Here is a 23,809-nt window from a genome sequence, read left to right on the forward strand (position 1 = left end):
GCTTTAAGCCAGCCGAACACGCTCTTATACGTCAGTAAGACAACAGTGCGTACCAACATGCCTGCGTACCAATTTTACATCAAGAAATACCCGAAGACGTTTTTTTAAAAAGCGCTGAAGCACCGTAGTTTTATTTGAGGTAACCATCATAGTTATTTTGCCGTTTTTTTATCTTCTTTGATGTACTGTTACCTTTTTAAAAAGAATTAAATATATGCTACAAGTTATATACTTTAATCGTCCTATTCAAATATTACATTGCTAGGCCCTTAGTGTCTTACTTCCCAAGCAAATATCGTATGCCTAAGGCTCGGTGCTGGGCAACTCCTCAGCGCTGGCTACTCACACTAGATATGATTTCGTTCCGAGCTGCCCTTTGGAATCCATTCAATCTGGACAAGGTTGAACTACCATCCTTGGAAAATAACTTGCCCCAAAACTGCAAGTGTTTGCTCTCATGTGAACCAGTTTCTCCCGGCTGTGTGGTTTTAGTCGTTGATGCTGATGAACCTGTAATCTGGTTTTGCTACGTTGGAGGGAAGAAATGGACCAGACATGAGTATAACATCATTGTTGAAAAACCATGGCTACCTTTATTTCTGTCTTCGAAAAGGCGATGTGAAGAAGAGCATCGACGTCGCTGTTCTCGTGAAGAAGTGTCATCAGAATTTATATTGGATGGCAACTGCAATGGGAAAAGAACAAGAATATCTAGTGATGCTGGCCATGGCATGATGGCTGCTGATCCTTCTGAAAGGATCCAAATACGAAGTATAGTTGCTGTCGAGAGGAAGTTCTATTTTGATATGTCCCCATCGAAACTTGGAGTTCTTGCGTTCCATCCAGGGCCAACATTTACCACACTAGAATTTGAGCGCTTGCCCATTGCAGAGTACTGTTGGGAATCCTCGTCCCCTCACCTGGTTGAATCGCGTGGAAGGCTCTTTCTAGCTGTTCGGGCTCGAGGTCATCATCTTTACAAGATGGATTTCTCGAGACTTGCATGGTCCACGGTGGATGGTCTGTATGACCAGGTATTCTTCTTGGGTAGACTACAATTCACAGCATCATATTCTGCTTGGGAGCTTGGCTTGAAGCAAGGGAACATATATTTCCTAGCGCATGGTGAGGATGGTGTGGTTCAACTGACGAATGCTTTCTTCCCTGGAGACAAATATATGCCCGGCTCCACTTACTGTCCTAGGACCATCGATGATTTGCCGGTTTCATTGCTGGGTATACACAATGTGCTCACTAAAGCTTGTGGTTTTGCCATCGGAAGTAGTTAGAAGTTTCTGGCACTCTTAACTTAGCAAACATCCTGCTTTTCTAGGTTTGCCCATCTTAGATCCTATATAGTGCTGTTACCATTTGGTTGAGTTACCAAGAGAAGCAGAACAACATGTTGGTGTTCGATATGTATATAATATATAGAGTTAAATGCACTCTAGGTCCACAAACTTGTTTAGGGGTGCCAGATAGGTCCATAAACTTGGAAAATGCATTTGTGGCACAGTAATCTTGAGTTTTGGTTCACTCTAGGTCCATGTTGCCAAATAAGCAGGTTTATGCTGATGTGGCGTGTCCAGGGTGGACCCAGCTGTGTCACGTGAGCAGCGCGTGATACCCAGCCAGTCCGCCTGTCTCTTTGCCAATACGCAGAAAGCCCCCGCCGCATCCTTCCTTCGCTCTCTCTCAGTCACTGTCTCTCTCTCTCGGGCTCCCCTGCTCCCCTCGTCGATCTCCTCCATGGCGCAACAGTGGATCAGCTCGGTCCCGAATCGGCGCAACCTTGACCTCCCTCTCATCATATGCTCAGATTGCAGCCGGCGGAGGGTGGTGCGGCGGGTTTCAACGCAGGAGCACAGCCGAGGGCAAGTTTTTTACTGTTGCCCCTTCCATAAGGTAAGTTAGGGTTTGGAAAGTTTGATTCTTGGTTGCCTGTGAGCTACATCTCGATCTTGATTTCATTTTGGCTGCAGAGGAATTCGGGTTGTCCTTTTTTCTACTGGGAAGATGAGTATGAGGAGCATCTGAAGGTGCTAGCCAGGGAAGCACTGTTGGCTCCATTGTTGGCAAGTGATGGAGAGCACAGCACTGGAGTTCCCAAAGTGGAGGCAGTAGCTTCTGAGATGAAGGATATTGGGCTGGTAGCACCTAGGGAAGAACCAATGGTGAAGAAGTCAGGAGTGTTAGCAGTAGCACCTAGGGAAGAACTGCTTGTGACATTGAAAGCTCTGTGTTTTGTGTGTGTTTGTATGCTAGTAGTTCAGGTGCTGATCTTGTTAGTGTTGTTAGTGAAGTGAATGGCACCATGTAGTGTTAGTACTGTTAGTGTAGTCAATGACATCATGTAAATTGTTAGTCTGTACTTTTGTTAACCATAATGATGCAATGGAATGGCAGTTAGTATCATGCCATTGATCTTGAAATATTTGACACAAATTGTGAACCCTAGTAATCTTTGAGGCTGACAGAAATATTTGATAGGCAATGTGACAGAAATATTTTAACAGAAATTGTGGACACAGGAAATATTTGACACCAACTGAGCTTGACATTGCATTGAAAAAGTTCACAAGCAGCATTCATGGCAACCAAGTCACCAACAGTAGCACTTTCATCTTACAGAACCAAAAGCATTTCGTCTGTGCGTAACTGGTATCACCACCAGTCAATCAAAAGCATCTATCACCACCTGTGTGTACTGGTGCCACCACCACTAAGTTACTCTAGTAATCTGACTTCCACTAAGTTACTCTCGTACCAAAATGATATCAGCATCCAAGTGTTACATCACATTATTTTGGGTGCTACATCACATATTTACAGACAACAGCTGGATCAGGCCACACACAAGTTTTTTTCTGTTGGAGTAGTCTTCTTCCCTGGCTTCTTTGCAACCTGAGGTTTCTCCTTGGGATTTGTAGGCTCCTTGCGCTTTCCTACTACGGCTCTTCCTTTCTTGGAAGTAGTAGATGGTGCTACAGGTCTTGCAGCAGGCAGGTTTGACATGACGAAGGTTGAGTCAGGCAGAGGTTGAGGTTGGATGTTTGATGTTGCAACCTGTGTGTACTAGTACAATTCTATAGTCAGGTTGTGAAATGCAAAGGAAAATAATAACAGTCATGATGTTCTGTACATACCTCTTGGTCCAGATGTGAAATCATTGTCTCTATTACCTCTACACTTCCTTCTGTAATCTGAGACCATGGTGGCTGACTCCCATCTACAAAATGGTACACAGTCTGCAACAGAATAATGTCAGTGAAATGAGACAAATTTATTGCATGGTAGTGAAATGAGACAAATTTGTAGCACTGCAAGTACCTGAGCCCTTGCATAATCATACATGTCTTCTTCATGCATATTACTTGGCATTGCTTCCCCTTGATCTGACTGTCTTATTTCTTCATCTTCAGCATTGGTCTCTGGCTGTTTTTTGGGCATCAGTCCTGCTTTCCTAAGCTGGCAGCCCTTCTTATTGTGGCCTTTGTCTCCACAGTAGCTGCATGTCATAGCCACTCCATGTTTTGACAGTTTACTTCCTGTAGCAGTTTCTATTTCTTTTGGTAGTTTCCTTCTATTCTTTGAAGGCCTACCCACCTTTTTCTCATACTTGGGAGGTAGAACCTTGGGTGCAGATACCTTCTCCCAGGTGGTCTTATCACTACATGGCATGATCTTAGGACCATATGCTACAAGGAACCTTGTAGAACTGTAACAGTCATGGACCATTGATTCTGTAGGAATTCTTTCATGCCTAAGACATGAGATGGCATGGGAGCAAGGTATTCCAGTGAGATCCCATCTCCTGCACTCACATTTCTTGAGTCCTATATCAACTATGTAACTATGGTCCCTATCTTGAACCTGAAAGATTCCTTTACCAGAAGGGATGGCATAACATGTGTTTGCCCACTCAGAAATCTTATTGACCTTTTTCCTTATTTTGGGACATATTGGACCCTGCCACATATCTCCATGTTCTTTCTCCTTGGAGTAGTGCCTTGCCATCAATTGATTCTTAATTTGCTCTATCATACTCAACACAGGCATTTCTCTAGCATCTAGGATGAATTTGTTGAAAACCTCACAACTGTTATTCAATAGGATGTCACACTTGCTGTAAGTACTAAAAAAAGATCTAGACCATGTGTTAGGGGGCATTTTCTCAACCCACTTATAAGCCTTCTCATCTAGCACCCTAAGTTTGTCCATGTTTTTTGTCCACTGAACTACAGTACTAGATCTTGCACATGCCCAGAGTTGTTTTTTCAAGTTCTCACCTTTGAAGTGCTGTTGGAAGTTGGAGTACATGTGTCTAACACAAAATCTGTGCTCAGACTCTGGAAATACTTCATCCACAGCTTTAATTAGGCCCTGCAAAATTCAAGTACACAGATTGTCATAAGTATACAACAATCACACACAGTTGTCATAAGTTCACAGATTTAACATAACTTGGACTACAATGAATGGAAGATTCCTCACCTTCTGCTTGTCAGTCATTAGTGTCCAGGGGTATGTGTTCTCAATCCCTAAATCCTGCTTCAGTGTTGTCAAGAACCATCTCCAAGAATCTAAACATTCCACCTCAACTACACTAAAAGCAATAGGGAAGATGCAATCATTAGGATCAATTCCAACTGCAGTAAGCATTATACCACCATACTTAGTCTTCAAATGGCACCCATCCAAACAAATAAGAGGTCTGCATCCTCCAAGAAATCCCCTTTTGCAAGCACCCAGAGACAAATACAGTGACTTGAATATGTTTCCATCTAGGTTAAGGTAGAAGGTGCTGTAAGGATTGGTCTTCCTCAACTCATGTGCATAATCCCAAAGCATGTTATATTGTTCCTCTTCATCTCCCAGCACCTTTTTCATAGCCAACCTTCTAGCTCTAGCAAGCTTGGTCCTTGATGGAGTAAGATTCCACTCCTTCTGCACTGTCCTAGAAAAGTTGGACAGTGACATTTTTTGGTCTGCTCTGAATGTCTCAATGTATTTCTCAGCAAGCCAAGTAGATGTGCAACTCTTCAAGACCCATTTCTTCTGGCAACTGTGTTTCCCAGTATAAGTCTTGATCATCATGCCATTAGCCCTCTTATCATATGATGCATAAAGGAACCAAGGACATCCTTCTGAACAGTTAGCTTGAAGCCTTTTCTGTTCATTCCTAGGCATCTTGATATCCACTCTGTTCCTAAGACTGTATTCAGTTATAGCCTTCCTTAGCATCTCAACAGTGTCAAACATCATACCCACCTTAAACACTGGGTGGGCCATGTCCTCTGGTTTAAATGACTTGAATTTGAATGCTGGTTCACATTCACCATCAGACTGAGGTAATTCTAGCCTATCATCATCAGTTGACTCCTCATTTTCATCATCATCATGAACAACTACTGAAGTTCTAGTACTGGTCCTTCCTGCTGCCCTCTTGGTTCCCCTAGCTATCTTCCTCCCTTTGGCAACACCTTCATCTGTCACATGTTCATCAACATTGTCAACAAAAAGGTCATCATCATCCTCTAAGTCATAATCACTATCATCAAAATCACTGTCATCACTTGAGCTGTCATGTGCATCTTCAGGGCCTTCATCATCTGCTGCCTCATTGTTTATCTGCCTTGTCTGACCTTTGGATGGGCTGATCACTCTAGGCAAGGATGCAGCAGGGTTTGCAACTACATCATCCCAATCTGAGCCTGATGTAATGGCCTCATGATCAAAATACAATACAAGTGTCTTCACTTTGTGCACAACTGAAGCCATCACTAAAGTGTCTTCTTCTGAAACAATCAGCCTGATGCCATCTGGGAAATCCTTTCTAGGAAGTAACCAAAACACCTTCAATACTGGATTCCTTGGATAGTGAAGCAAGAAACTGAGGTCATGAAAGGTCTGTGGACACAAAGTTTGGGCTTGAACATGATCGATAAAGCTCACTCTCTCATCAATGTATGACCGATTCGTACCATGACCAACAAAGAAACCATTGTGATATATCTCAACTGTAAACTGATCACTAATTCCACCTACATGAACAACAACAGAACATATTCAGGCATCCATCCATCTAATTCGACCTACAACAACCAAGTCAGAAACCCTAGCCTAGGCAAAAAAGCTTCTATATGACCCCATCCATGAATCCTTCTCAACAAATCAGCGATAAACACTATGAAACACAACCAAGATTGGACCTTGGAGGCGCTTACTGTAATCAGGGGGTGGCTCCCCTTTCCGCCGCACTCTGGCCTTCATTCTGCACTTCCACCAGGATCGCCGGGGAAGACTGCCCTCGCCGCAGGGAGAACGACCTGTCGTCGCCGCACAACACTCCAATCGCGATGCCGATTTCACTCCACGGTCGCCTCTCCCGCTCGCCTGTCTCTTTGCCTCGCGCACGACGAACTCGAGAACAAAACGCTCTGTCAAATGGGGAAAAGGAGGATGCGGCGGGGGCTTTCTACTATTGGCAAAGAGACAGGCGGGCTGGCTGGGTATCACGCGCCGCTCACGTGACACAGCTGGGTCCACCCTGGACACGCCACATCAGCATAAACCTGCTTATTTGGCAATATGGACCTAGAGTGAACCAAAACTCAAGATTACTGTGCCACAAATGCATTTTCCAAGTTTATGGACCTATCTGGCACCCCTAAACAAGTTTGTGGACCTAGAGTGCATTTAACTCTAATATATATGCTATTGAAACTTGTTTTTGTTTGTAAAGCACTATGGCTGCATTGGCTTACATGTCTGCTCAAACTTCACAACTATACCGTCCGGTAAACTAAAACAATGCACGATATTAATCCAAGAGAAAAGCTCTCCTGTTAATTGTGATCCACTGTCAGTTTGCTGTATCCAAGAGAAAAGTTCTCTTGTTAATTGTGATCCCCTTGAGTAACGTACAAGATAAAAGTTTGTGTTAGTGTCTTAGTGAATATGTGATGGATTCATGTTTTCATCCATCAAGATATACACTACATAAAACTTACAGGTGGCACGAGTTAATTCAGTAATTCGGATCAACCCCCTCTCTCATTCCTTTGATAAGCCTAAGCCCCCTTTATGTATTGTAAGATTAAATTCAAGTCACATTCCAACCAGCAAGTCACTAAAAAAAACATACATTATCCAAAACCAAGGACAGTGGGTGCTAACTCTAACAATGGCTCCAATGCGCTTGGAGCAAACTTTCGAGCAAACAAGAAGCACAACGTTGAATTCTGTTCATTGTACAGACAGGTCTGTCCGTCTCGAACTTCCCTCAAGAATTCCTACGTGATGTCACCTCTGCCAAACCTTGCTGGATGTGCAGCAATTCTAGACCAGTCTACCCAAGTAACACTCCTGTTAGCCAGGCTCTGTTAAGTTTCAATCGAGAGCATTGTTTGGATATAGTGCTCATCAGAATAACAACTAGGCCTGCAGAACTCCTTGAATTTGGGGTAATAGACCGTGTCCTTCACAATTTCAATGGCAAGTTCCCTGTTTACTTCAAACCACTGCGATCCTTTGCGCCATTGGTCAAGTTCAACCTCAGGGGTCATATTCCAGTTGTATCTTCCTCGTCCATATGGTCCAGGATCATCAATAGCCATGACAAAGCTTTGGCTCGAGTTCAGGAAGTATTGGTACGTTGTGTTGAAATCAAATATAGGAATGCATGACTCAGACACAAGCACAAACCATTCGTTGGATATATCCAGCAAAGCGTTGGCAAGTAGACGTCTTTCAGCATCACACATGGTCATCTGACCCCATTCTGCAACCTGTGACCAGTACAAAAATCAAACAGATGTCAGGGTATCTGAATACCAATAGGAAGACAGAGATGACTCTTCTATATGATCAAATAATAGTACGCACAATTTCAATTTAGGCATATGAAGTAGGTTGTCCCAAAAACTCAAATAATATACAGTCAGAGCTCACAGTAAGTAGTATAATTAAAAGCAGTAATAACTATGAGACTAGCGAGAAACATCTATAGACAGAGGCTACTCAAAATCACAACCTTTCCAAGACTACTCAAATTATAATTGTATATAGTTTGTGATTCAGTATGTGTATCAGTGTATGTTGTCATCTTTGATTAGTTTCAGCTTCAAAACACGTTTGAAAGTTACAAAACTATATGCTCAGAAGGAAATGTGAAATGGATATGTCCTAAAAGTAAGTATAGCAAGATGAGATGCAGTGATGTGAATTAGGTTGAAATCACGTATCTGTCAAAGGTAAGTAATGTTACTAACGCCTACAGATATAAACCACACAATATTTGCCCTGTGGAAATCTGGGAACAGATTCATAAAGAACTGGGTCAAGAACTTCAGTTGTCAAGGAAATTTGTGGAAACTAGATCAACGTCCACCAATAATAATCTAACCAAGGCACCAAGCAACCATTTTTTATGATAACCCCTGGCACGCTGCAGTATACAAATGGAGCTCTAGAAAGGGGAAAGGGCACAGAGGGAGGTACTGAAAGATGCTACCTCCAACTAACCTTATTTGCAGTAGCCTGTTGCTAGAAGCGGTGGCACCACAGATCAAAGTCTAGGGCTACAGCACAAAGAATGGCAGGTGCATCTACTTTTTACTCTCAAAACCTTCTGTTGGTCTGGGCTGCCAAGATGCACCAGATGATCAAGATCAGGATATCTGGCCGGAGTTCCAACGGCATGGTCTAAGCTTTCTAGATGATGCACCTAGGTGAGCCGTGAGCCCAAACACATCTGCCAACTAGGCACCTGAAGAAGAGATGCTGTGAGGCCTTGGCAACAGAGATACACAGGCAGGCTGCAGGATCGACACTTTTATAGTGGAAGAGGTTTTCGTTCTTTTTTTTTATAGTGGAAGAGGTTGTCTCTTGTCACAAGTATAGAAAACATCGAAGGCTGTGAACAAAACTAAGCTGCAAAATCCTGATCCCCAAACAGTATTCATCAATGGTAAGCCCACAAGGATGAATTACATCTCTCCATGGGAATGAACCTGGGTGCATTACTTTCAGCTTCCGCACTAAGTACCACCAATTCAGTACAATGATGCATTATTTTTTCAGAAACAAGATTACTCAAGTTCATAGAAAGCACATTAAGTAGTTTCAGTACATCACCGCGATACAGTGATACTACTACTCCTGCACAAATGCTAATTTGGAATCCATCGAAAAGTACAGTTAAGTTCGATGTACAATCATGGCACCAAAATTGGATGTGGGGTTTGTTTCTGCTGTTAATCCATCCAGATCAAGCTAGAGAGAGGTGGCTAACCTTACTGGGGATTTGGCGTCGATAGAAGACGGATTCGGAGGTGAAGTTGGCCCGGTATGACGGCAGCGCGTGGACGTAGATGGAGTACAGGCCCTCGTTCCCCCGAAAGAAGAGCTCCCAGAGTGGCGCCAGCGGCAGCGGGCCGCGCGTGAGGAACATGAAGGCCACCTTGGGCACGCGGCGGAACGGGTACCGCCGCACCCCCGGGCGAACGACGCGCGCCAGAGCAGCTCCTCGTCCGTCATCGAGTGCTCCAGCCCCTCCGCCGCCGCCGCTGCGACGGCGGCGTCGGCGGCGGGGGAGACCCCCAGCCACGGCCGGAACAGCGTGGCCGCCGCCACCTCGTGCCCGTGCCGCGCCATGAGCATGCCGGCCGCGGACAGCCCCAAGCCGAGCAGCAGAAACACCTTGAGCATCCCCACGGGAACACCCTGAGCTGGTGCTGCCCCTGCCTCGCCTCCTTCACGTCGTTCTCCATGGAGTCCGCACCTGCAGCGCGGCGGCTCGGAGCTAGGATTTGTTTAAGCACCGTGGAATGGCAATGGCATGTCGTCGGCGCGGCGCCGGAATGCCGGATCAGGGCCTCAGTGGGGCGCACGCGCAGCGCATCGTGGGTGGCCCCGCTGCTTGCCGGCCGGCTTTTGTCCATCAACGGAGATGGTCCGGTTACATTACATGGACTCGGTCTATGAAAGCCATGAAGGGACGGTGTGCATGGACCGGCTTCGTTGAGCTCTGCTGTGGGAGCGGCGGCAAAGGTTTCAGGTTAGGTGAAGTAGACAGCAGTCATTAGTCAAGAAGAGATGAGACCTCTGTGGCTCTGACTTCAGACGGTCAGACTGAGAGACTAGTAGATGATTGCTGGCTTAACTATTTCAGGTTGCGCAAAGTAGACAGCAGTCAAGCATATTTGATTATTTGTTCTATTTAGAGGAGATCCATGGGACCATGACATGAATAATTCACATGTTGTGGCCTTTGGGCCAATGGTTTTATATAATGAGCCCTTTTTCTTCGAGAGCTTTATTCCTTTTTTCTATTCCCTCCGTTTGTTTTACATGCTGTATTAGCTTTGTCCTAAATCAAATATTTGTATCTTTGGTCATCGATTTTTTTAAAAAAAATTATAGATCCATGACACAAGATCTATATTTTTAGATTCACTATGATATTACGTTCATAATATATAATTTATATGTTGTAAAATTATAAGGATTTTTTTTTGAAATGGATGGTCAAAGATAATGATGTTTGACTTATGACAAAGTTATTGTAAAAACAAACGGAGAGAGTACTAATTAGTAATCTTTAAAATTATTACAATCTCAGAGCTCATGGATAATACAAGAACATGATTATTTAGCCACACCATACAAGAACATGGATAATCTACCTCTTATATATCTGATTTAACCATCCGGTTGTTATATGGAGACCCCCCAGGACCATTGAACTTTGTTTTCTATCGTATTGTTATTGTCCTGGTACGGTATATCCGATTACTCAAATTATGAAATTATTTTTCATCTAAAATCAAACGAAATTCAATGTGATTACTCCCAAACTATGTGAATTTTCTTATCAATTGGTGGTCAAATTTATAGAAGTATGACTATTACATATCCTATAGTGATTTATATTCTGGGTCAGATAGAGTTTTTTCAATGAATACCATAGTTTTTATGAACGAAATTCAATGAATACCATAGTTGATAGTATTACACAAAGGCCTTTCATTGTTTCATGTATATAAATAGCGGGCAGCAAACTTGATTGGTACAACTGTACCTGATTAGTCCAGCATGTTGAAAAGGTAACGACATGGTTAAAGAAGGATGGTTTAACAACCTTAACAACTGCCAACTGTGCACACCCAACATTCTGATCACATACATATTCACATGTTCATCAACATCAATTGCCCATTTCCTAAGATGTGCAAACAAAAGTAGTGAAATAGCCAGGCGTCATCAAACCATGTAATCTCTGCTTGTCTCGTATACATCTATTTCCATTGTAGCAACACTTGTTGCAACAAACAGTGATGGGAAACAAAAAGCAAGAGATCAGCGACATATAGTCCAGGCCCAAGGCGGAATCCACAGAGCGGCACCGAAGGAGTCTTCCAAGCCATAACTGTGGGAACATCAATTTTCTGAAGATTTGAACCATAAGCTTCCCATGAACCAAGAAAATGCAGGGCCATATGATTCGTTGTAGCTTCACCATACAAACTACTAAAACAATACAAGTCCGTGTAAAATACATGCTGTAATACAGTATATATACCGTGTAAAATGATCACGTGGAGTGGAGGTGGGCAGCAATGGTCATGGCTGCGTCAGTTCGTCCACCGAAATATCTCCACATATGCAATGATCCACAGTGACCTAATAAAGAAACTACAGGAGTAGGATGAACTGATCAAAACAAAACGACATTTAACCAAAACCAAGCACAGTGGGTGCTAACTCTAACAATGGCTGCAATGCACTCGGAGCAAACTTCCGAGCAAACAAGTAGCACAACGTCGTGTTCTGACCATTGTACAGACAGGTCTCCCCCTCTCGAACCCCCTTCAAGAACTCCTCCGTGATGTCACCCCTGCCAAACGTGGCTGGATGCGCCGAGTTTGGACCCCCTCTCGACCAATCCACCCAGGTGGCGGTCCTGTTGGCCAGTTTATGCGGAGCTTCGATCTTGAGCATCGTCTGGATGTAGTGCTCATCGGCATAGCATCCAGGCCTGCAGAACTGCTTGAATTTTGGGTAATACACCGTGTCCTCGACGATCGCGACGGCGAGGTCTCTGTCAGCTTCGAACCACTGCCAGCCTTTGCGCCATTGTTCGAGCTCGACCTCAGGCGCCATGTTCAGGTTGTACCGGCCTCTCCCGTCTCTTCCAGGATCATCGATTGACATGACGAAGCTATGGCTTGAATTCTGGAAATACTCGTAGGTCGTGTTGAAATCAAATAGAGGAATGCATGACTCGGACACTAGCACAAACCACTCGTTGGATATGTCCAGTAGAGCGTTGGCAAGCAGACGTCTCTCAGCATCACACATAGTCATCTGGCCCCATTGCACAGCCTGTAATCAGCACAGATTTCAAACTAATATGCCATCAGCAGGTTATGGGTACCTCAATACATGAGAGAAGCTACAGAGATGACTTCTCCAGTTTATCAAATAACACCACCCACAGCAATATATATGTAACATCAAAGTAATGCAATTTTTTAGATAAAGGTTACCCCATAAACATTGTAATATCAAAAGTACTACAATAACAGTCAGTGAATAAATATGAAACATCTATAGACAGAACTTTTAACAGAGTTATTAGTCTAGATATGTTCTTCCAGGTCTTAACCCCTGCGCCACAGGAATGGTTGATTTTCTCGAAAATCAAAACAGCAACCATCTCTGGTACTGACTTGCATTACTTACGTCTTGTTTATATTTGTATAAGTACTAGCCTAGTAATGTAGCATCACAATGATGAGTACTTTAATTTATATACTTTCCTAATTGGAATTTGGAAATACTCTTTTGAATCCATCTTTAAAAGTGACATAACAAATAGGTATTCAGCACCGACTTGACAGATCACGTGCGAAGCAGTAGTTGAGTACAGCTAGATTGGAGTTTGTTTTCGTAAAGGTGACAGAACAAATAGGCATTCCTGGCGCTAGATTGGAGTTTGTTTTCGTGAGCCAGAGGCCAGATGGCGAAGAGAGGGGATCGGAGGCGACGAGCTAACCTTACTAGGGATTTGGCGACGGTAGAAGACGGAGTCGGCGGTGAAGTTGGCGCGGTATAGAGGCATCGTGTGGACGTAGATGGAGTAGCGGCCCTCGTTCCCCCGGAAGAAGCGCTCCCAGAGCGGCGCCAGCGGCAGCGGGCCGTGCGTGAGGAACATGAACGCCACCTTGGGCACGCGCCGGAACGGGTACCCGCTCCGGCCACGCATCCGCGGCGCGTACGACGCGAGCCAGAGCAGCTCCTCGTCCGTCATCGCGTGCTGCGCGCGAGCCGGGGGGCGGGTCCACCGCTCCAGCCCCTCCTCCAGCTCCGGCTCCGCAGCCGCCGCCCCGAGGCACGGCCGGAACAGCGCGGGCGCGGCCGCCGCCACCTCCCCCGCGTGCCGCGCCAGGAACAAACCGAACGCGGACAGCCCCACCACCACGCCGAGCAGCATGAGCCCCAGGAACAGCTTGAGCATCCCCGCCGGGAACACCCGGCGCTGCTCCTGCGCCGCGGGCAGGATGGCGGCCTGCTTCGCCTCCTCCACGGATTCCACCCGCATCGCCATCGCCATCGCCATCGCGGTTGTTCCCGGCTAGGATTTTCTTTCGACGCCGTGGAAGGAATGGAATTCGTTCCCCGTATTTGGGCGCGACCGTCGCACTGTCTCCGCACGACGCGGATCAGGGGCGCACCGCATCGTGTGTGGCACTGGCACGCGCTCCAGTTCTGGCCCTTCTCGGGGTCGGGGCCGGGGTCGCGGCGGCGCGCGCGGTTGGGCTGGCGCGAACTCCGATGCGGCCATGCGGGTGGTGGTGGGATTTGTGTGGGTGGCGCCTCGAGAGTTGGTATGAGGCTTGCCTTGCGTGCATGCTCAGATGCTCTTCTCGTCAACGGGGGAGGTGACTCGTGACTCGTGAGGCAGGTGTTATGTTGGGCGAGGCTTCGGGCCGTACGCCTGCGTGTGGACCGGCCTCGTTGAGTTTCACCTCGCTCCAATTCAAACAAGAATATGAATGGATAGACCATATTCATGCAAAATTTGAGGATGAACAGAAATTTCTACAAGGAGAAAATGATATATAATTGGGTCGGGTGCATTGTTTACCTCGATTTGCAACCCGAATCAACTGGATCCTGATTTTTCTCTTTTTTTTGTTTCTCCTTGCAGAAAATTTTATTCATCCTAAAATTTTGCATGAAGATGGATTTTCATCATCTATCCATTTATATTTTTGGTTGAATTTTTCAAGCATCTTTTGATGATCTTTTTTTTTTGAATGGGAGCACAGGATATGGGTTCTCGATACATACTTCATTCGCCACCGCCAGGTATGACTGAACATCTAAAGAGAAGGCACCTCCTGCTAATTCATTCCTCCGATTGTCTCTCGTTAACTGATGGGAGTGTGGACCTTCTTATTGGATTCCTGCTAATTCATTCCTCTGATTCTTTCCCGCTAACTGATGGAAGGATTAAGAAGCAATGGACCTTCTGATTGGACTCAACAGTTTCTCTTGGGGCTAAGCCATTGGACACAGTGTACAGAAGTCCTAACGAAAGAAGGATTCAACAGTTCTCTTGGGGCTAAAGCAACTGGACACTTTTGGTGTACAGAAGTCCTCATAGTCATAGAGTAACGAAGGCCACATTTTTCCAGTGCAGCTTCCATTCTGGAGTACGTCGTTTCTTTCACAACCAGGAAAGAAAGAATGGCTGGTACTTTTCGTTTGATGTGGCCTGTTAAAAGTTTTATCTTAATAGAAATTTACAGTATATTATCTTCGAATAAACCAAGAAAATAAAGGGTAGTCATAATGATCCTAGAGAAAAATCCCTCCTCATCCAGGGTCAGTTTACTGTACAAAACAATACTGGTTTGTGTATAATGCACAAGCGGAGGGGGCACTGTGTACGTTTCCATCCATCAATCTGAACCCATGCCTCCAAGCGTGTAATCCTACAATGATCTAATATCAAAATTACTGACGGCACCTCTTCAAGCACACATAGTCATCAACCATAACCGAGCACAGTAGGCGCTAGCTCTAACAAAGGCTCCAATGCACTTGGAGCAAACTTCCGCGCAAACAAGAAGCACATCGTTGAGTTCTGGTTATTGTATAGACATGTCCATCCCTTTTGGACCCTCCTCAGGAATTCCTCTGTGATATCACCCCTACCAAACGTGGCTGGATGAGCACCACCTCTTGACCAATCCACCCAAGTAACACTTCTGTTAGCCAGGCTGTTTGGAGCTTCAATCGTCAGCATTGTAGGGAAATAGTGCTCATCAACATAACAATGGGGCCTGCAGAACTCCTTGAATTTTGGATAGTAGACCGTGTCCTTCACAATTTCAATGGCAAGCTCTCTGTGTACTTCGAACCACTGTGAACCTTTGCGCCATTGGTCAAGTTCAACCTCAGGGGTCATATTCCAGTTGTATCTTCCCCGTCCATATGGTCCAGGATCATCAAACGCCATGAGAAAGCTTCGGTTCGAGTTCTGGAAGTATCTGTATGTTGTGTTGAAATCAAATATAGGAATGCATGACTCAGACACAAGCACAAACCATTCGTTGGATATATCCAGCAAAGCGTTGGCAAGTAGGCGTCTCTCAGCATCACACATGGTCATCTGACCCCATTCTGCCACCTGTAAGCAGAACACAAATCAAACCAATACTTTCAGGGTATCTCAAAACCAGGAAGCAGAAGAAATTATTAATTGGCCAATGGATCAAATGATATGACACATGATTATTCTGTATAAGTTGGTTAATATGGTTTACATCTACCATCACCGTACAAGAATAGGAACCTGTCAATAACTGTGAAGCCCACAAGAGACACCTATAAACTATAGGCAGTGGTTTTTACACAGTTAGGTACATGTGCCACTTAGTCTGGAAAAACTCCAGAACATGGCTGAATGTCCCAGCAATGGCCAATCTTCCCAAAAACCAAAACCACAAAACCTTCCCAATGATAGTAGTCAATGAATGAGTACCCATTTTTACTCTGGTTAAGTTTGACTTCAGATACAAATGTATTGTGATGAAAGAAAAAAGAGCAATCCAATCTATAAACTCTTTTGACTTTTATTAAGTTGTAGATCCATATTAAGCTGAAAAAGATTGATTTTGACACTAGGTCTGGATCCGGACATATGATTGGCAGTGCATTGAATCCTATTCGCATCATGTATCAATGGAGGGTACTAGCAATGATACTTACAGAGACATAGCACAAAATTCAACCTCGTGCAAAATCAATAACAGATTCAACAAAGGCAAGGTTGGGACCCGTGATACCCTTCGGTTAGCAAAAAATCTGTTCAAATTTGATCTGACTGTTTTCAGTTTGACTTCAATCACGAACACACAACATTTGCACTGTCCAGGAGCATGGTAAACACAAAAAGATTAAGCTGAATCCCCTCCACGGGATTCCTCAGTGCATCATTCACAGCTTCCTACTTGCAGTAAGTAGGCCCATATAATAAGACTCTCGTTATGAATGTTACTTGTGAAATTCATTAAAGTGCAGGAAAGTAGGTTCATACTTCGCAGTAACCAACTTGTCAGATACTCAGATTTCGAGCAAAAAATCGTTAGTGCAGCTCAAGTTACAAACATGGCTGCTGTTGGCTATTGCAGCAGTGTGCTGGTCGATTTGGAAAATGAGAAACAGGATATGCTTTGATGGGAAAAAGCTCAATAATCCCCTGGAGATTGTAAGTCACGCATGTGCTTTAATGAAATTCTGGGCAGGTCTACAAAAGGAAGTGGACAAGGTGTTGATCAAAGGCGTGGACACCATGTTCAAGATTGCTGTGCAACTTCTGTCCAAGAAACGCCGAGCTGCTAATCAGTCCAACATGCTGCCAGATGCAACCAGGGAGGATGATGCAGATCAAGAGCCAGAACGTTGATGAAGCATGTGGCGATGCCAGCCGCAATGTTTGATGTGAATTACTGTCACTGTTATCAAGTCCCTGGGTTGTATTTTGTTGTGGGAGTTTAAGTCTCCGTATCTGTCGTTACTCTGTTGTCTTTTTGCTTTCCTGAACCTATCTTAAATACTCTGTTGTATTTCCGTTATCAGTAATGGAAATGGGGAGATCCCTGGTTCGAAAAAGTTACAAACATGGCACTGAAGGGCATTTGTTTTTGCTGTCAATCCATCTAGATCAGCATAAGTGAGCAGAGCTACCAACCACGACCTGCCGAAGTGAAGCAAAGCAAGAGGGAGGTGAGCTAACCTTACTGGGAATTTGGCGCCGGTAGAAGACGGATTCAGAGGTGAAGTTGGCATGGTAGGATGGCAATGCGTGCACGTAGATGGAGTAGCGCCCCTCGTGCCCACGGAAGAATCGCTCCCAGAGCGGCGCGAGCGGCAACGGGCCTCGCGTGAGAAACATGAAGGCCACCTTGGGCACGCGGCGGAACGGGTACCCGCGCACCCACGGCGCGAACGACGCGCGCCAGAGCAGCTCCTCGTCTGTCATCGCGTGCTCTACGCGCGCTGGGGGCCGCGTCCACCGCTCCAGCCCCTCGGGCTCCTCCTCCGCGGAGGAGCCACCCAGGCACGGCCGGAACAGCGCGGGCGCGACCGCCGCCACCGCGTGCCGCGCCATGTACATGCCGACGGCGGACAGCCCCACGCCCAGCAGCAGGAACCCCAGGAACACCTTGAGCATCCCCGTGGGCAGTACCCTCCCCTGCCCCGCCGCCTGCCGCGCCTCCTTCACGTCCTCCATGGACGCCACACGGGCCTGCATCGCGGCGCCCGCGATTCGCGACTACAATCTCGCGTCAGTGGAATCTACCAGATTTGAGCTCGAGTCTGGCATATCTCCACGAGGCCGGATCGAGCGCGCCAAATCGAGGGGCGGCACGTACCAGATCTGGTCCGGGTTTGGCGGCCCGGCGGGGGGGGGGGGGGGGGGGGGGGGGGGGGGGGGGGGAGTGTGGGGCGCCTCGGGGTCAGGACCTCAGGGGACGTGTAGCGTTACGGGTGTGCTCACGTAGCAACAGAGGAGATGCAATCGGATGGACCGATAAGCCTAGTTTATACAAAAGCGAAGAAGGGGGCAAAGAGGCTAGAGGCACCTTGTCGGTATAGTCAATGAGGCGGAATGTATGGACCGGATCGGCCACGGTGGCGCGGCAGAGGGTGACGTGGTGAAGATCGGGATCACTGATCGGTGATATGGTAGGGTCTGCCATGTCACGGAGCATGGCGCAGCAAGATCAGATAAATATTGCCTACGAGCCGCCCTTGCCCCCGAGCCGTCCGTTCTGCCTCTGGCTGCCGCCCCTGCCCGAAGCATCGCTGCCGCCGCACCCGCAGCGCCTGCCGCTGCCGTGCCTGCACGCCGACCACCGCGCTTGCCCGGCCGCTCGCCCGGCCGCCCGCACGCCGCGCAGAGCCCCGCCTGCCGGCCGCCCGCGCCGCACGCGCCCGCCACGTCCGTCCACTCCGGCCGCACCATGAACGCCGGCGCATCACGGCCGTCACCCGCCCGCCCGCCCGCTCTTATGAAGGTAGGCTCTTTCGATTTCATGTTATTATGATTGTTATTTTAGTTAGGGTTAGTGATTTAGAATAGTTAGGTTAGTGAATTTGTTAGTGATTTAGGATAGTGATTTAGAATTTGTTAGGATAGTGATTTAGAATTTGTTAGTGATTTAGGATAGTTAAGGTTCGGTTAGGTGGTTAGGGTTTAGGGATTGATTTTGGGTTTAGGTTAGGTAGTTTTGGTTAGGTAGTTAGGGTTTAGGTTACTGTTAGTTAGGATTTTGGGTTTAGGGATTGATTGTCGGTATTTAGTAGTGCGTGATACGGCGAATTGGATGACTGGATGAAGTTTCGTCAAATGCTTTATTTTTCTAGTGAAGCTGTTTAATATGTCTGTTAATGTTACTTTGAATATATATGTGTGCTTTCATATTGTGTTCATATTGCATACCTTTTGTTTATCAATTTGTAACAGGATGGCCCCTCCCACGTAGCACCCGTTGTATCCCATTCTTGAGGTGAAGTACGACGACCAGCACCGAGCACACATCTTGAGTGACACCGACGCACAGGTGGTCTTGCCTACTTTGACGCCTCGCACGTACACTAGGGCGCACCAGTGGGACGAGCGTTACGCGCTGTATATACGACATGACGGCTTCCTCGAGCTTGTTCGTGTTGTCAACTACGGTCTTCCGCCTCTTGACCCAGCACTACTTACTGCAGCTGTAGATAGGTGCGAGTGCCTTCTTTATATGTAAATATTCTTATAACAAATTTGAGGCAACTAACAGTCGTTCTATTCTTATAACAGGTGAAGGCCTGAGACCCACACGTTCCACCTACCTTGCGGCGAGATGACCTTGACCGTACAGGACGTGAAGGCAATCTTTGGCCTTCGGTTGGGGTGGACTTCCAGTGACAGGGATAGTTGACAACGATCACTAGAGGGAGCTGGTGGCTTAGTTCACTGGCTTTCTTTCACTGGACGACGAGGCTTCTAAGAAAAATAAGCGAGCAATTCAAGCCTATTTAATACTTGCATTGCTTTCCTGCAGTCATCGGGTCTCATTTTCTTTGATCAATTTCAGGAAAAGTTTTGATGTTTCGTCGTCCTGGATCACAGAGCGCTTTGAATACTTGGACCCACAGGCTAAGGAGGCTCAGATTGATAGGTTTGCGAGAGTGTGGCTCTGGCACTTTCTTGGTGCTTTCCTCTTCCTAGATGCCTCGGTGAAAGGTCCTTGTGTGGTTTTGGTAATTGAGTGACAACCTAGGTGGACTAACTGTGTTTATGTGAGATACATAGGTGATTAGTCCACAGGTACATGTGTGTGAGCAACATATGCCATGAAGGTGAAAATGGCGCGAAGATGTTACAAAGCTCACACGTGTGATAATGAAGGAGCTCATTGCACATGAGACATGACATTGAGTCATGTGATCAAGGTGGAGAAGATCAAGACATAACTTGGCTTGATGGACCGGTTGTAAACGTGAAGGGCAAGTTGGAGGTTTTGGAGTGATGGACCGCATGGCGGTGAAGCTTAAGCAATACTTGGCGCCGATGGACTAAGACAACGGTGAAAAGCAAGTGAAGTCAAGATCGATGAACCAATATGATCATATGATAATATGAAGTGGATCATATCATTATTGATCGTGTTGGTGCATGTGTTGCATCGACATTGGAGGAGATAGAATAGAATACGCAAGGCAAAGGTATAACCTAGGGCATTTCATTTCACCGGTCATATGTGTGTAGAGAAGTTGATGACCGGGTTTAGGATAGATGGCCGTACTATCAAGAGAGGCAAACTCGTTTGCATATCGGTCATCTAGTGCTACTCGAGTGATCTAACTTTGCATCGTCTCTAGGATTGAGTGGCATGGCAAGTTGAGTGGCTAATCCTTTGAAAAATGATTGTGAAAATGCTAACACACATACACATGGTGGTGTTGGCATATTTATAAAGGAGATAAAGTTGGAGTTGATGTGGATCAACTCGGCGATGAAACAGAGGCGGGAAAGGTTCAAAACTCCACCGGCCGAGTGTCCGCCCGTAGAGTACGGACAGTCCGACGGTGCCATCGGCGCCCTATATAGAAAGACAGGGTCTCACAGAGTGGACCGGACACTAGTCACGTGGTGACCGGACGCTGGGGTCCTACGTCCGGTCAGTGGCAGCAGAGAGCGCGCAGGTATCGGTCTTTGACTGGACACTGGCGCTAAAAGTGACTGGATGCTAACACGGTGTGTCTGGTCAGGCTGACGTACGGTGACATAGGCGATGCAGAGAAGTTGGAGAAGGACCGGACGCTGATGCTGTGTCCGATCATGACCGACCGAACGCGTCCGGTCGCGACTAGAACCTTACTGGAAATGACCGGACGCTGGGGTTCTGCGTCCTGTCACTTTGAGCAGTTGCGTCTGGTCATCACTTGACTATTGAGATCGAGCGACTATGTTTGAACGATAGCGATACGTGGCAAGCATCCATTGATCGGACGCTGAGGTCCTGCGTCCGGTCGATTTGACCGACACGTCCGGTCACCCCGAGTTTTGCCTAGTGAAGGGGTAACGGCTAGTTTAGCCCATGGGGCTATAAATAGAAGATGGTCTCGGCCATGGCTTGGGCTGAGCACCTCGAGGGACTTTGTGTCCATGCTTGAGAGTGTTTGGAAGCCCTCCATCTCACATATACTTGATAGTGATCATCCAATTGTGTGAGAGAGCGATTCTAGTGCGATTGCATCGTGAGGTTGCATTGAGTGGCACTAGGTGATCGAGTTGCAAGCCGATAGTGCTTGTTACTCTTGGAGGTTGCCACCTCCTAGATGGCTTGGTAGTGGTCTCCGTTGAAGCCCGCAAGAAGCTTGTGCGGTGCTTCAGAGAAGAGCTTTGTGAGGGGCATTATGCTCGCCCCGCGGGAGCCACGAAGAGCAACTCTAGTTGAGCGTGTCATTGAGCTACCCTCACTTTTGGTGTAGGTTCTTGCGGTGCCCAACATGCGGGCTTGACGGGTGATGCCAATTAGCCATCGAACCACCAAGTGAGCTGTCAACACAATAGGGACATAGCGTGTTGGCAAGCACGTGAACCTCGAGAGAAAATCATCGTGTCAACCTTGTTCTTCCCATTGGTTTGTAATCCCTTTACACAAGCTTGTGATTATTTTTATATACATTGTGCTTGTATAGTTGCTTTTGTAATTAGTTAGCTTGTGTGGCTCACTAGTTACCTTCTTGCTTGTGTAGCATAGAAGTAGCTCCCTTGCGTGGCTAATTTGGTTTGTGTAACCTTGTTAGTCACATTGTTTAGTTTGTGTAGCTAAGTATTTACGCTCTCTAATTTGGCATTGGTTGCCTTGTTATTGAGCATTAGGTGGCTTTGTGCTCTTACTTACTAGCATGTTTAGGAGTTCCCTTGTTGCTTTAAGTACTAGTGGCATAGGTTTGTGTGACCTTGCTTCTAGAATTGGTTAGGTGAGCTCTAGCTAGCTCGGCATCTTTGTTGCTTAATTAGTATCTTTGGAAGGTGCTAGAAAACATAGATAGATGGGTATAGTCTTGACTAGACCGATAGTTTTGATTTTGCACTTATTTTGGTTAGTCGATGTGATTAATTTTAGAAAGGACTATTCACCCCCTCTAGTCTGCCATCTCGACCTTACACTCGAGCAACACCATCAGCTGGATCTTCCTTGACATACTATGCCAGCCATGGGAGAACATAGCGGCGTACAACTGGGGCAGCGTAGTCCTGGCATGGACATATCGACAGCTATGCGTTGCCTACCGTCGCACCTCATGGTATGCGAACCTTGGGGGTTTCTTCTACCTACTCTAGGTTTGGTGTTGGGAATAATGGCCCATTGGGAGGCCCCTTAATACTAGTTTATCGGTAAGTACTTTGATTCACTATATTCTTCGAGATAGTTACATATGATGAAATTATTAATGGCTAATTCATTATCGTGTTCAATGCAGCAATGGAATGGGCAGGATACACTCCCTACAGCTCTGTATATCTAGATGGAAGCAGAGTTAGTTAGAGGGAATGCGAGGTGCAAGTACAGGGAGTATACGGATGGTCTCGATGTCCTGACACAGCACCAGGTTATGCTCTCTTTACTATCATACATGTGTCTTATTCGATGTACACTATATCACAACCTAACTCAATTATGAAATGTTCAGGTGCATTGATGTCCTTGGGATGCTCCAGAGCTCGAGTACTATCTAAGTCCTATCACTAGGGACGAGTCAGACGAGTATCGTTGCAATGTCCCTCTTATTTTCTTCCATGTGGTTGAGATTCACTTGACCATCAGGGTCTATAGATAGTTTGGAAGAATGACAGGCTGTCCACCACTGCTTTACTCCACCAACCAAGGATTGCACGGGTGCGTTATCGATTAATAACAAAGGTATAATTCAAAGGTCTGTGTGGTACAACTAACATCGTTTTGTTGTAGGTATGACCACAGGAAGATGTACAAGACCAAGGATTGGCGTGTGACACACAACGCGCACATCCACTTGTGGGAGACCAGGGAACGATAGCCAATCCATGTGGGTTCTCCACACGACCAGCACATCTTCGACGAGTACCTATGGTGGCTTCACAGGTCTACGAGGACACATATCAAGCCCCCGTACACTTAGGAGGTGATTGACAAGGACTCAGAGGAAGATGTGATCAAAGATGTGTACGATGTTACCACCAGGGAGGACGTGCAGCTACAGAGAGCCTCGCTTCAAAGATATATGGTAAGATACTTGAATGGTACAATTTGTTATCCTTTTAGTATTAAGTATGTGTACTAAAACTGTCCAACCGTGTCTCTGTACCCAGGCAACACAATTGTCAAGGATATCCAATGAAGCAGCATTTCGGCTTCATGAGTCTAGAGGGAAGGGGCCAGGCGTTCTCGAGACTTTTGTGGAGGTAAACATAAACTTGTCCATTCCAAAAATGTTTCTTTATTGTATATGCGTTTGGGAAATGCACTTACTTTAATGTCTATTTATGCAGAAGGTGAAGAAGAGCTGCAGGAAGTTAGCTCAGAAGCTAAGCTGCATGGACACTCCTTATGTGGAACCGCCACTCCCGGTGTGGTCGGGTGGTACGTCTTCAGCCTCTTTGAGGACACCAGTCGGCTCTTCTCAGCCGGTGGCAGGTGTCACTTTCGCAGTGCATACACCACCACATCATAGCGTTGTGAAGGACCCTACA

General features: G+C 46.2%; 3 protein-coding genes and 1 pseudogene across 4 annotated transcripts; all 4 read right to left on the reverse strand.

Annotated features, from left to right (window-relative positions):
* Positions 1-2,565: 2,565 nt before the first annotated feature.
* LOC136476118 (uncharacterized) lies at positions 2,566-6,597 on the reverse strand. 2 transcript variants are annotated; one of them, XM_066473835.1, is made up of 5 exons: positions 6,228-6,597; positions 4,495-6,044; positions 3,331-4,383; positions 3,147-3,248; positions 2,566-3,066 (listed from the first exon to the last, which is right to left on the reverse strand). In XM_066473835.1, exons 1-5 carry the CDS (start codon positions 6,271-6,273, stop codon positions 2,845-2,847), a joined length of 2,973 nt encoding a protein of 990 aa, XP_066329932.1. In that variant the 5' UTR covers positions 6,274-6,597; the 3' UTR covers positions 2,566-2,844. The 2 variants fall into 2 exon arrangements, with proteins under 2 accessions (XP_066329932.1, XP_066329925.1); XM_066473828.1 differs by having other exon boundaries at positions 2,566-3,075.
* A 490-nt stretch (positions 6,598-7,087) lies between these two features.
* Positions 7,088-9,864, reverse strand: LOC136476128 (glycosyltransferase BC10-like; annotated as a pseudogene).
* Positions 9,865-11,139: 1,275 nt separating this feature from the next.
* LOC136476135 (glycosyltransferase BC10-like) lies at positions 11,140-13,715 on the reverse strand. Its single transcript, XM_066473856.1, has 2 exons — positions 13,061-13,715; positions 11,140-12,387 (listed from the first exon to the last, which is right to left on the reverse strand). Exons 1-2 carry the CDS (start codon positions 13,622-13,624, stop codon positions 11,737-11,739), a joined length of 1,215 nt encoding a protein of 404 aa, XP_066329953.1. The 5' UTR covers positions 13,625-13,715; the 3' UTR covers positions 11,140-11,736.
* Positions 13,716-14,790: 1,075 nt separating this feature from the next.
* Positions 14,791-17,971, reverse strand: LOC136476145 (glycosyltransferase BC10-like). The gene is made up of 2 exons (XM_066473867.1): positions 17,312-17,971; positions 14,791-15,703 (listed from the first exon to the last, which is right to left on the reverse strand). Exons 1-2 carry the CDS (start codon positions 17,828-17,830, stop codon positions 15,062-15,064), a joined length of 1,161 nt encoding a protein of 386 aa, XP_066329964.1. The 5' UTR covers positions 17,831-17,971; the 3' UTR covers positions 14,791-15,061.
* Positions 17,972-23,809: the final 5,838 nt, after the last annotated feature.

Source organism: Miscanthus floridulus, chromosome 1 (assembly GCF_019320115.1).
Source record: "Miscanthus floridulus cultivar M001 chromosome 1, ASM1932011v1, whole genome shotgun sequence".
Lineage (NCBI taxonomy): Eukaryota > Viridiplantae > Streptophyta > Magnoliopsida > Poales > Poaceae > Miscanthus > Miscanthus floridulus.